Source organism: Nycticebus coucang, chromosome 9 (genome assembly GCF_027406575.1).
Source record: "Nycticebus coucang isolate mNycCou1 chromosome 9, mNycCou1.pri, whole genome shotgun sequence".
NCBI lineage: Eukaryota > Metazoa > Chordata > Mammalia > Primates > Lorisidae > Nycticebus > Nycticebus coucang.
The window spans coordinates 92,119,479-92,132,603 of NC_069788.1; the positions used below are offsets into that span (position 1 = coordinate 92,119,479).

General features: G+C 41.1%; 2 protein-coding genes across 6 annotated transcripts in view; one reads left to right on the forward strand and one right to left on the reverse strand.

Moving 5' to 3' along the window:
* Positions 1 to 3,507, reverse strand: part of CPSF2 (cleavage and polyadenylation specific factor 2) — a 55,623-nt gene extending 52,116 nt beyond the window's left edge. Inside the window, exons 1-2 of one of the 5 annotated variants that reach the window (XM_053601199.1) lie at positions 1,900 to 1,975; positions 1,058 to 1,160 (exon numbers count right to left, since the gene is read on the reverse strand). The gene's annotated coding sequence lies outside the window, so the exon portion shown is untranslated. Of the gene's footprint in view, positions 1 to 725; positions 874 to 1,057; positions 1,161 to 1,899; positions 1,976 to 2,989 lie in introns of those variants that run through there. The other 4 variants (XM_053601197.1, XM_053601200.1, XM_053601198.1 and 1 more) reach the window with 4 other exon arrangements.
* A 219-nt stretch (positions 3,508 to 3,726) lies between these two features.
* NDUFB1 (NADH:ubiquinone oxidoreductase subunit B1) lies at positions 3,727 to 11,582 on the forward strand. The gene is made up of 3 exons (XM_053601205.1): positions 3,727 to 3,851; positions 9,851 to 9,995; positions 11,466 to 11,582. The coding sequence occupies exons 2-3, from the start codon at positions 9,856 to 9,858 to the stop codon at positions 11,500 to 11,502; spliced, it is 177 nt and encodes a 58-aa protein (XP_053457180.1). The 5' UTR covers positions 3,727 to 3,851; positions 9,851 to 9,855; the 3' UTR covers positions 11,503 to 11,582.
* Positions 11,583 to 13,125: the final 1,543 nt, after the last annotated feature.

Genomic DNA, 13,125 nt, shown 5'->3' on the forward strand with positions numbered 1-13,125 from the left:
CCTGTAGTCCCAGCTGCTTGGGAGGCTGAGGCAAGAGAATCACATAAGCCCAAGAGCTGGAGGTTGCTGTGAGCCGTGTGACGCCACGGCACTCTACCGAGGGCAGTAAAGTGAGACTCTGTCTCTACAAAGAAATAAATAAATAAATAAAAATAAAAGTCATTACCAAGTAGAGAGTGGCATGATACAGATATTTCTGTATTTTAGGGAAAGCAGCAGTCATGTATGATTGATTGGATTAGAACAGTGGTTCTCAACCTTCCTAATGCTGTGACCCTTTAATACAGCTCCTCATGTTGTAGTGACCCCCAACCATAAAATTATTTTCGTTGCTACTTCATAACTGTAATTTTGCTACTGTTATAAATCGTAATGTAAATATCTGATATGCAGGAGACCCCCAAAGGGGTCGCACCCAGGTTGAGAACTGCTGGATTAGAAGATAAAGCAGGGAGATAAAGAGGAAGTATTTAGCACACAACTTTCTTCTCTAACTTGGCTGGTTCTATTTTGGGACTAAATATCTTTAGCCTCAAGTATATTTTGTAATTCTGTGACAGCAATTATTACTTAAGTAACCAACACTTGAAACTTCACATGCTGATTCTTCCCTTTACTTCTTAGACAGTCTGTTAGCAACTCCCTTTCTTCCCTCAGAAGGCCTTGCACACATAACAATCCCTCTCTATTCCTATTGCCAATACGTCAACGCAGGGCTTTATTACCTTACATTTGGGTTTCTCTGTCTCCAGCCTTTCATCTTTTTATTTCACCTAAATATCGCTGCCAGATAGATCTTTAGAAACACCCTTGCAGGGTAGCACCTGTGGCTCAAGGAGTAGGGCGCCGGTCCCTTTTGCCAGAGGTGGCGGGTTCAAACCCAGCCCTGGCCAAAAACCACAAAAAAAAAAACAAAAAAAAAAACAAAAAGAATGTTAGAAACACCTTTGCACATATTACTCCTTGCTCAGAAATCTTTGAAATTTTCTTAGTTTTTGAGAAAAACAAACTCAAAACTGAATCCCTTAACTGGCAATGGAGGGTCTCAGGAAGCTACCTTGACATCATTGCTCAATGACTCAAGGAAGAAATGTCTCAAGCTTCCAGCTCATATTTCTACTTCCTTACAAATTCCATCATTAGTCTAAACTGGAACAGCTCTGTGAACAGAAATACAATGCACGCCACAAATGTAACTTCAAACTTTATAGACACACTGAAAAGCAAAAAAGAAACAGGTGAAATTAATTTTAATATATTTTGACCCAATATATCCAAAATATTACCCTTTAAAAAATGTAATCATTTTAAAAAATGAGATAATTTACATTCTCTCTTTATACTAAGTCTTCAAAAATCCAGTGTATATTTTATATTTATAGTACATCTCAATTCAAACTAACTATGCTTCAAGTGCTCAACAGCTACATGTGGCTAGTGGCTACTGTAGCCCAGGTCGAGACTCTATCAGGGGTCCTCAAACTTTTTAAACAGGGGGCCAGTTCACTGTCCCTCAGACCACTGGAGGGCCGGACTATAGTCTAAAAAAAAAAAAAAAAACTATGAACAAATTCCTATGCACATTGCACATATCTTATTTTGAAGTAAAAAAAACAAAACAAGAACAAATACAATCACACCGCCTCATGTGGCCAGCAGGCCGCAGTTTGAGGACCCCTGCAAATGCTTTAGACAGCAGAGCACTGAGTTCTGTCACTCCTAAAGTGCAGGTGGACACCATTCTATTTTTATGTACATGTCTCAGATTGGATTTTAATGGTATCAGCTCAAGTCACCTTCTTACAAATTGGCAACCACTATTTGAATCCTATTTTAAGATTTACTTGATGTCTGATACCCTTTATGGTCCTACCTCCATGGAGGTACTCATTGCCTTACCTGACAGACTGCCAATTTCCTTTCATCTAGTTTTCCTGGTCCCAGTTGATCCTTCATACAGCTGTCAGAGACCATCCTAAAAAGCAAATATCCTCATGCCCACTCCATGCATGAAATATCCACCTGCTTCCTGCTAACTACTGAAAATCTAGACTCCTTAGGTGGAAATCAAGATCCTTCACAAGGTGATCTCAACGTACCTTTTGCTTCACCAATTACCCTTGCATTAAAAATGCTCCAGCACATTTATCTCCTCACTCTTCCTAAATATGCTAAAGCTTCTTAAAGCTCACTCTCCCTAAATATGCTAAAGCTTCTTAAAGCTCACTCTCCCTAAACATGCTAAAGCTTCTTAAAGCTCTGTATCTCTGTGCAGTATCCAGGCACAAACTTCTTTTAATCTTTTGTGACCCAATTCAAATATCTGACCCTTTATAAACGTTTTCATCGCCCCCAGGCAACACTGGTTATTTTGTGTCACACTGGGGGTACAAAGCAAGTAGAGGTAATCGTCTTTGTATTTCCAATATGTGCTCAAGGCAACATAAATGGATACTGAAGGAAGGAGGACTCCTCCTAATACTGTGTAAGTTCTTCGGGGCACTGATTTCGACTGATGCTAACTACTTCATCTCTAAGGATCTATCGCAGTTAATTGCTCTTTCAATAATGACCGTGCATATTAAAGACAACTATGCAAAAAAGTAGAGAAAATTATAGAATCGGGGTAGCCCTGGGGCTCAGTGATTTGGAAGGGTCTTCCCGGGTCAGTTCTGGAGTGGGGAGTAGCGGTTGCCTAACAGGGTCACAGGGGTTGCAAAATTAAAAATAAGGGATGGGCAAAAATGATAGCTCAGGTTCGTCTGGTCACGGAGGCCAGACCTGCCAGGGTTAGAGCTAGTCTGACTTCTGGTTTTCTGAAGAACACGTAAAATAGTATGAAGTCTTGGGAAATTGCAGTGATAGTGGAAGCACTCCAGGGTGAAGGCGGGAGGGCGCCGAGGCCAAGACAATGTTAGTAAAGCATCGGAAGGATATTTGGAGTCAACGAACTAAAAGGACGCCTACTCTGGCCCCAGTGTTTAGTTACCTCGTAGTCTCTCAACCCACGACTCGGAGAGGCTAGGCTGTGGCCACGAGGCGTAGGAACCAAAGCTGGAGTCGGGTTAACTCCTCCAGCCGCAAGAGTGAAAAGGCGGGGGAAACAGGAAGGAGGGAAGGAGAGCAAGGGAGTGAACCCAACGGACTGCCACAAAATAGCGGGAGTTGTAGACCCATAAAGAGGCCACTTCTTCCCTCGCTGAGCACCTCTGCCAGGAGCAATCAGGACAGTCGCAACCGAAGCCGCGGGGGCACGTCCTCTGGGTAAAGCGGGTAGGCAGTCAGAGCCCGGCTCTCCCGGAGAGTCAAAGACGCCCCTCCCCCATCCACAGGCCCTCTCCTTTCTCCCGCCCCACTTGCCTCGTCAAGCCTCCCCCAACGCCGTCCACTGCCCTTCCCAACCCCTAGACGAATCCAGGTTCAAGAGGGACAAAAGCTGGTGGCGTTCATTCAGCAGCACTCGCGGAGGTAGGCCGGCAGGAGGCCCTCCGTGGCTGCCGCCATTTTGGATCTGGAGGCGAGCCGCTGAGGCGGGGGAGACCGCGGGCCGTACCATCCTGCTGGGGGCCCGGGAACAAAGCTGCCGGAGGGCGACGGCACCTAGCCCAACGATTCTCATCACTTTGGACCGGAGTTTTAAAGACGAAAGTTATTTATAATTTTTAAAAGCTAAAAAATGAGAAGATTCAAACATCATAAGGAAGAAGAGGCATAACTTGTCGGTACCACCCCTCTCCTCCGCGCGGGCGCGGCGAGTGGCGGGTCCCGAGGTCGCAGTTTCCGCTGGCTGGTGGCTGAGCTGGTTCCCTCCAACCTTGGTCGTGGGGTTGTTGTCGGCAGCGGGGTCGCAGGTGCGTCTAGGGATCCAGGTTGGCCGCGGCGCCGCCGATCGCGGTTATGGAAGTGGGAAGGGTTGCAAGAAAGGTTTCAGTGGCGTGTTATGTAAAGGGTGGTCTTGGCTTCCCCACGGGCTTCTGAGCGAAGGTGACGGGGAAAAGAAAGGAAAATGGGGGTTTCCTTGGGTGGGTAACAGGTTCAGGTTTCCCACCTGGCAAAGGATAGTCTGAACCTGTCGTAACTGAAAACGTCTTTAGAGACGACCCGGTGATCTCCCCCAGCCGGATTGCAAAGGAGACTGGCGAGGATCTCACTCGTAACCTGCAGCAGGCGAGGGGCTGCTTCGCCGGGAGCATCTTACATAGGTCCAAGTCTCAGCCTTCTGTCCCCTGGCGAACCTCACCTTCATTTAAATCCCAGACCATTCCCCCCAAACATGCACTCACATTCTTTTACTTTTTAAAGACGTGATACTTAAATTGTGCCTGGTTTCAAGGGTGTTTATATCACTGAAACCTCAGAGTTTCACACCTCGAGGAATTTGATTCCATCAGGCATCCAGCACTGATTTCATAGGTTTAGTCAACACTTAGAGCAATACAGAGTGCTACGGGGGACAGAATCTATCTATTTCCAACCTGATTTTGGAGTGACTTACAAAAATGAGATACACAACAGATACAGTTTTCAGTTAGTAGTTAAGGGGGGGAGGTTCAAGAAAAATATTAGGAAAAATAAGATTAAAAATGAAGTTGATGTAAACGCTCGAGAGAGTAAAGCCCAGGAACTTGGACCTGCCGAGGCGGAGGTCGCTCACGCCTGTAATCCCAGCACTTTGGGAGGTCTAGGCGAGAGGATCTTGATGACAGGAGTTGAAACCTGCCTGGGGAACAGCCAGACGCGCCAAACCCCCAAACTTTGTTTACAAACAAACAAACAAAAAAAAAAAACGATAAAAATGAAAAAGAGAGCTGAGTATAGAGGTACTTCCCTGTTCCCCTTAGCTGCGAGGAGAGACCAGAGGCGAATCCCTTTGAGCCCAGGAGTTTGAGGCTGCAGTGAGCTTATAATTACAGCCACTGTGCTCCACCATGGGTGACAAGAGTTAGACCTTTTCCCTAAAAATAAAACAATTTAAAAAAGAGCGTGTACCGAGGAACCAGCAGACTGCTTGGGTTCTAGTTGCACCTCTGCCATTAAACTGCATCTATGACATTAGGTGAAATATTTTACCAGGATTGTCCCTGAATTTCTTTATCTGAAATAATATAAACCTGTTTCATTGTAGACCTATTAGTTGATACATTATAATAAGTATTATTGTGAGGATTATGAGTTGATTATGAAAAGTAGTAAAAACTGTGCCTGACATTGCTTTGAGATTCAGCTCTTAACTAGACTGTAGACAAAAAAAATTGGATCATTTTGGTATCCAAGGATACCTGACTGGGTACGTGATTCTTTGAGTCCATAAGACAAAACCCAGTTCGTTTTTAAGGGACTCCTTAGCTACTCCTGTTTCTGAAATAAAAGCAAAAGTCTTTTTAAAGAGTCTTCTTATAAAGAAGACATTCATAATAATAGTACAGTGCTCTAATGGGCAACCATGTGGATATTGCCCCATGAAAGAGCAGTTTGTCCTGTTCTATTAAGATCCTTCTCTCATCCAAAACCTAGGCTTGCCTCAACGGAGGGTACTTCACTGCCACTTGTCTGTCAGATACGGCTCTCTCAGGGTCTTGGGGCCATGACCAAGAGCCAGTCTATACTCCTCCCCCAATCCATTTGCCAGGAATCATTCACTTCTTTTTTTTTTTTTTTTGTGGTTTTTGGCCGGGGCTGGGTTTGAACCCGCCACCTCCGGCATATGGGACCGGCGCCCCACTCCTTGAGCCACAGGCGCCACCCATAATCATTCACTTCTTATGTCCTAAATCTTAGCCCTCACTGGTCATTCACTCCAAGTACAATAAACAGGATGAATTATGTTGAGTGCACTGTCCCAAAGACTTAAATAGAGATTGTACATTTGTTGTGTGAAATGCTTTTAGAACTAAGATTTATCATTTACCTCTTAGGGATGGAATCACGGTTCCTTCATGGTAGTTCAGTCCAACTCTGTATTGTAACTGTACAGAATCCTTTTATCTAACAGTCACCAGTCCTTTTATCTGGAGTCTCTGTAAAAGCCTATATGCAGCAAGAGCCACAGGGCTTGTCTCATCTCTTCTGCTCCAAACCACTTTCTTAGTTTCTGGTCCTGTTGAAAGAATGGCCAACAGTAATGGCTCATAGCCCGCAGGTGGCCAGGGGTTTATTTAAGACTGTCTTGGGCTGGGAATCAGAAGTACTTTTTTTGGTAGTGGTTAAATACAACAGTCAGCTGTGCCAAGGGTAGAATTGACCTCTCTTTAAGAAATGAGGATCCTAATAAGGACAGATGGCAGAATAGTAAGACCCTTGAGTTTACTGAACTTGAACACTGAAGGTCACATGAACACAGAGACTTAATATTGTCTAGTATTTTGCAGTTTAATGCTTTCAAAGTTACATACCATTTAAGGTGCTTATCCTTATTCCTATACTGGACTAGCTCAAGTCTATAAAGTAATTAAGCCACTAACTTGGTGGACACTCAGTATCACAGAAAGTATTCTAACTGCAAATAATGTTACTTAATGAAGGCACCATCTTAGGAAATAAGTTTAAAGTTGGTGTTACATTTTATACACCCAAGAACAATTTGCATGAAAATCAGCGGAGGAGTTCTTTCAAGGGCCTCACCGTGGAGGTAAGGCCAAGGAGACTTTTAAAAAAGGCTCCCCAGGTGATTTTAATGTTGAGTCAAGTTTGAGAACTCCAGCTGTAGACGATAGACTAAAACCTAAAACTGATACTAAATTGTAAATTATATTTTTAAATATGTCATTTACTTACATCATAATTTTCTAGATAAGTAATGTTCACACTAGAACTTACTGGGTGCAGTATTACACTTTATGAAACACAGTATCTATATTATTTGATTTAAATTTCCTGATCATTTCCTAATCTGGGGATAGTGGGTGTTTAATTGAAGTTTAAGAAATAATTAGAATTGTGTAAGCATGTGAACTACTGTCAGAAAGAAGGCAGGAATTCAGTCTGCATAGTCCTAGCACAGCTAAGTGCTAAGACCCTTTCATGACAGTAGTGTAGTAATCTCTTTCTAGGGTGTCATCCCATGTCTTCTCTGGCATTGTATATAATGCATTCGTTAGATGCAAGTGCATACAGTGTGGTTTTATTCCATCTGTATGTACAACATTTTACAGAACATTGGCCATTCGACTATGTTTTTATTGAATTAATGCAAATTTGCTATTTCCCACATGATAAAAATTACAAGTTTAGAATCCCTGATACAAAATGTCAAAATCTGAAATGTTCCCAAATCTGAAACTTTCTGAGCACAGATGTGTGGAGAATCTCACACCTCACCTCATTGATAGGTATAAAATTACCTTCAGACTAAAGTGTATATGAAACATGAATGAATTTCATGTTCAAACTTGGGTCTCATTCCCAAGATATCTTATGTGTACATAGATATTGCAATATCTGAAATCTGAAAATTTTCTGATCCCAAGCATTTTGGATAAAGGATAATTTAACCTTTAGTTCTAGTCTTCCTCCTCCTCTGTCTTTGGAAACTCTTAGAACTTAAAATATTTTAAACAGCATAAATATTGATGTGGGGAAGGGTCTCATAGAGAGGCAATGTGATATAATTAAAAGGGGCCAGAGCTTTGGAGCAAACCTGAATTTGAATTCCACCTCCGTGTTTAATTGCTATTCGGGTTTAGCTGTTTCCTTACCTGTGAAATGGGGGATAATAATAGTTATTTCACATTGTATATAGGCATATATGATGGCCCTGATGCCTAGTTTGTAGTTATTTAATTGATATTACAATCTCCTGTGACATTATTGAATATTGTTTTTTATGTTTCTCTTGTATCTTTTTTTTTTTTTTTTGTAGAGACAGGGTCTCACTTTATGGCCCTTGGTAGAGTGCCATGGCATCACACAGCTCACAGCAACCTCCAACTCCTGGGCTTAAGTGATTCTCTTGCCTCAGCCTCCCGAGTAGCTGGGACTACAGGCGCCCTCCACAACACCCAGCTATTTTTTGGTTGCAGTTTGGCCGGGGCCAGGTCTGAACCCGTCACCCTCGGTATATGGGGCCGGCGCCTTACCGACTGAGCCACAGGTGCCGCCCTCTCTTGTATCTTTTAATGTCCTTTGTTTGATTTAAATTTCCTGATCATTTCCTAATCCAGGGATAGTGGGTGTTTAGAATATATATTCTAAAATTAGTTTTCAGTAATTAGAGCTTTACCTAAGAAAGCCTCTTTTACAGCCTGAGCCAGAGTGAGACCTTGTCTCTAAAAATAGCCAGGTGATCATATCAATGTACACAGCTATGATTTAATTAAAAAAATAATAATAATAAAATAAAAATAGCCAGGTGTTGTGACAGGCACCTGTAGTCCCAGCTACTTGCAAGGCTGAGGCAAGACAATCGCTTAAGCCCAAAAGAGTTGGAGGTTGCTGGTAGCTGTGATGCCACAGCACTCTACCGAGGGGAACAAAGTGAGACTGTCTCAAAAAAAAAAAAAAGAATGCCACTTCTGGTAAAGTAGTATTATTAAGTTTGTTTTGGCATTGTGAATGGTCCTAAAGATATTTTATATATGCAAAAGTTCTAAATCAATACAAAGAAGGTGAAAAAAATCCGCTTTAAAGGTGGGGTGTAGTGACTCATACCTGTAATCCTAGCACTTTGGGAAGCCAAGTTGGGAGAATCTTTGAGACTAGCCTGGGCAACATAGCAGGACCCCTGTCTCTACAAAAAGTTAAAAAATTAGCTAGGCATGTTAACCATGACTGCAATTGCACCTAGTCAGGAGGGTAAAGCAAGAGGATTGGTTGAGCCTAGGAATTTGAGCTTTCAGTGTGCTATTATGATGCCTCTGCACTCTAGCTCAAGCAATACAGTAAGACCTTTTCTTGAAAAAAAAGGCTGGATGTGGTAGCTTACACCTGTAATCCTACTCTGGGAGGCTAAGGCAAGTGGATTGCCTTAGCTCAGGAGTTTCTTTTTTTTTTTTTTTTTTTTTTGTGGAGACTGAGTCTCACTTTATCGCCCTCAGTGGAGTGCTGTGGCATCACACGGCTCACAGCAACCTCCAACTCCTGGGCTTAAGCGATTCTCTTGCCTCAGCCTCCCGAGTAGCTGGGACTACAGGCGCCCGCCACAACGCCCGGCTATTTTTTGGTTGCAGTTCAGCCAGGGCCGGGTTTGAACCCGCCACCCTCGGTATATGGGGCCAGCGCCTTACCGACTGAGCCACAGGCGCCGCCCAGCTCAGGAGTTTCAAGACCAGCCTGAGCAAGCACGAGATCCCATCTCTACTAATAAGAGAAAAAAGAACTGGGTGTTGACTGGCATCTATAGTCTCAGCCACTTGGGAGGCTGAAGCAAGAGGATTGCTGGAGCCCAGGTGTTTAAGGTTGCTGTGAGCTATGACACCATAGCACTCTACCCAAGTGACAGAGTGAGACTGCCTCAAAAAAAGAAAAGAAAAAAAAGTAAACTGATCCCTTTCTATAGCTTCTGTGGCTGTCTTAAAAAAAAAAAAAAAAAGAATCAGCTTTTGCAAGTAGAATTTTTTATACTCTCCATTTCTCTGCTCTATATCATATTAGACCACTGGTGAAGCTAGAAATAAAATTGAATAAACAGACTTTAGTGCAATATAATCTTTATACTAATCATTGTCACCTATATAATCCTCATCAATTACATTTTAAATACTATACTATATTCTAATGCCAAGCAAATTTAAAGAGGTTTATTATGCTTTTAACGTCTCTCTCGTATCCAGGGCTATCTTCTTGTTTCAGATGCAATTTAAAAGATTTGAAACATTATTTCACTGTCTTTCTGTTAATCTGTTTTTTTCTCCAGCAATCATGGTGAACTTACTTATAGTTGTGCGTGACCACTGGGTTCATATACTTGTCCCTATGGGATTTGTCATTGGATGTTATCTAGACAGAAAGAATGATGAAAAGCTAACTGCCTTCCGGAACAAGAGTATGTTATTTAAAAGGTCAGTATGTGCAATTTTTTAAATCAGCAATTGGCCAGCTTTGGGAAATATTCTTTTTAATATTATATGTCCCAAAAAATCAGGAGGGATAACTTTTCCCCCTGAGGACCTAGATTCAAGTAATACTATTTTATAGTCTTGTTTGTTATTTGACCCTTGGATATAAAACTGCTATGGTTACCTCTGGAGTGGAAAGGTCTTCAGTTTATGAACTGGCTATTTCAGATATTTGAAAGTCTCATTGTTCAAAATTCAGAGTGCACTTTAACATAGAAGCAAAGTTTTAAACCACCTGTACATACATATACAGCTTTCACATAGATTGTCATATAGTTTCTTAAGTCATGATGTTGCTGAGATAAGCAACAATACCCAAGAGCTTTAGAACTTGGTGGTTAAATGATAGCAGCTAGTAGCTGCCTGGTCTCACCATGTCCCTAGACATGGCTCCTCTGGCAGCAGTCAGTTAAGAGTTAGCAAGGCAGGATATCTGTCTGCCTCCAGGTATGCTGCTGCATTGAAGGAAGCTCAAGGGGCAAGAGAATTGAGCAGCATCCATAGTCAGTATGTGGAAGTGGGAGAGATGGTTCACAAGTCAAGGATTTTGAGAAAGATAAAATGAGCTGACAGAAGTCTAGAAAACATTAAATGAACTCAGTTGAGTAAGATAATAGTTTTCATTTAAAGGTAAACTAAGAAATTACAGTTCTTTTTTTTTGTAATCAACACATAATAAGTATACATATGTATAGGGTACATAGTGAATTTTTTTTGTCTTTTGAGACAGAGTCTCAAGCTGTTGCCCTGGGTAGAGTGCTATGGCGTCACAGCTCACAGCAACCTCAAACTCCTGGGCTTAAGCAATTCTCTTGCCTCAGCCTCCTGAGTAGCTGGGACTACAGGTGCCTGCCACAACGCCTGGCTATTTTATTTTTGTTGCAGTTGTCATTGTTATTGTAACTGGCCGAGGCTGGGTTTGAACCCGCCAGCCTCCGTGTATGTGGCCGGCACCCTAACCACTGAGTTATGGGCGTTGCCCCATAGTGATAACCTATAACGTATACTGATCAGGTCAGGGTAATTAGCATATCCATTATCTCCATCATTTATCTTTGTGTTAGGAACATTCAACATCCTCCTAGCTATTTAAAACTGTATTATAGTTAACTAGAGTTATCCTATGGTGGTAAAGAATACTAGAACTTATTCCTCTTATCTAGCTGAAATTATAGTTCTTTCATCTAGAAAAATGAAGATTTGGTAAAAGTCTAAAATCATGAAAGAATAGCCTGAGTATGATCAACTGAGTGTAAAAAGTTTTAAATGGGTCTGTTTAGTAGAATATAAAATATTGATCTGCACAAATCTTGATGATAAAAAAACTAAAATATTGAATTTATATTCTTCTGACTTCCTATTTTATTTATCCCTTCATCAAAATTTATTTACTATTTTTTTCTTTCCACACAGGGAATTGAGACCCAATGAAGAAGTTACCTGGAAGTAAAAACTGGCTGAATTACAGAATGTTCACATTTTAAAAGTTATAAAAGAAATAAAAACATGTTTATTATTTAAAAATTTGAAGATTTTAGTATGGTTCTTTTTATACTGAGGTAATCTTTCAAGCATTATAACAAGCATACTTGGCTTAAAAAAAACTATTGGAGCCACATATGGTGGTGGATGACGGTAATCCCAGCTACTTGGGAGGTAATCTTTCAAGCATTATAACAAGCATACTTGGCTTAAAAAAAACTATTGGCGCCACATATGGTGGTGGATGACGGTAATCCCAGCTACTTGGGAGGCTGAGACATGAGGATCACTTGGCCAGGAGTTCAAGGCCAGACCCGTCTTTAAAAAAAAAAATGTACTTGATTGTATAAGTTGGTGTTAAATTTATAATTGGTATTTAATTTTTTGTTTCTCATTTTGTACTGCAATGCTATTAAATTAAATAGCCAATTTTTTCCTTAAGATATTTTTCAGAAAAAAATTTTTTCAAACCATGTGTTTCAAGAGAATTTTTAAAGGATGATGCTAGGATTTTATTTTGTAAAAGTCACTTAGCTGAAAACTTGAGTGACCTTGGGTTTGGCAAAGATTTTTCAGATACAAACACGAACTATACAAACATGAACTCAAAAAACAAAAACATGTTTTAAAAATCAGTAAATTGTACTTTACCAAAATTTAAAACTTTTTCTCTTCAAAAAACACTAAGGAAATGAAAATGCAGCTACAGATTGGGAGAAACTATTTGTAAAACATAACAACTTATATCTAGAATTTGTAAAAAATCTTTATAGCTTCATAATAAAACTACCTAGCTTGGCACACAGTATAGTGGTTATGGCGCCAGCCACATACACAGAGGCTGGTGGTTGGAACCCAGCCTGGGCCAGTAAAGCAGCAATGACAACTGCAACAGAAAAATAGCCGGGTGTTGTGGCGGGCACCTGTAGTCCCAGCTACTTGGGAGGCTGTGGCAAGAGAATCGCTTAAGCCCAAGAGTTTGAGGTTGCTGTGAGCTGTGACGCCACAGCATTCTACTGAGGGCAACATAATGACACTGTCTCAAAAATAATAATGATAAAACAACCTAGTTTTTAAATAAAAGTAAAAAATTTTAACATTTTACCAAAAAAGATGCAAGTATGGCAAAGCAAATGAACAGATGTTCAATCTCAGTAATTACATGCAAATTAATAATGCCTACTCAGTCCATTTGCATTGAACTGAGGGACCTGAGAGGCCAACACCAGCAAGCAATCTGAACCACCCTCCTGTGTTCCTGACTGGCTTTTGTTGAAATCTCAAGCATGCAAAAATACAGCATGGTGAATGCTTCAAAGAGAGAGTAAAGGTTAAAAAACAAGGAGTTTAACACTTAACACATTCTGTTTACTGCACTTCTGTCTTGCCTTTTTCTTATCACTGCTAATTTATTACTTAGGGCTGAGACAGTATGCTGTGTCTAGCAAGTATTGTTTTTAGTACTCTTGGCCAGCAGTGATACTTGGCTTTTTCCCAGATTTTGTCCCTAGTGCCTACCACTTTCAACCCTATGCTCTATCCTGCAACTAGGGAAATGCAAATTAACAGCATAATGAGAAAGTACTACACA

What these genes read in the sequence shown, in the direction of transcription:
- NDUFB1 (XM_053601205.1), top strand. Translation starts at nt 9,856, where the DNA reads ATGGTGAACTTACTTATAGTTGTGCGTGACCACTGGGTTCATATACTT. An exon ending in AAGAGTATGTTATTTAAAAG is followed by an intron (nt 9,996 to 11,465) that starts GTCAGTATGTGC and finishes CTTTCCACACAG; the next exon opens with GGAATTGAGACCCAATGAAG.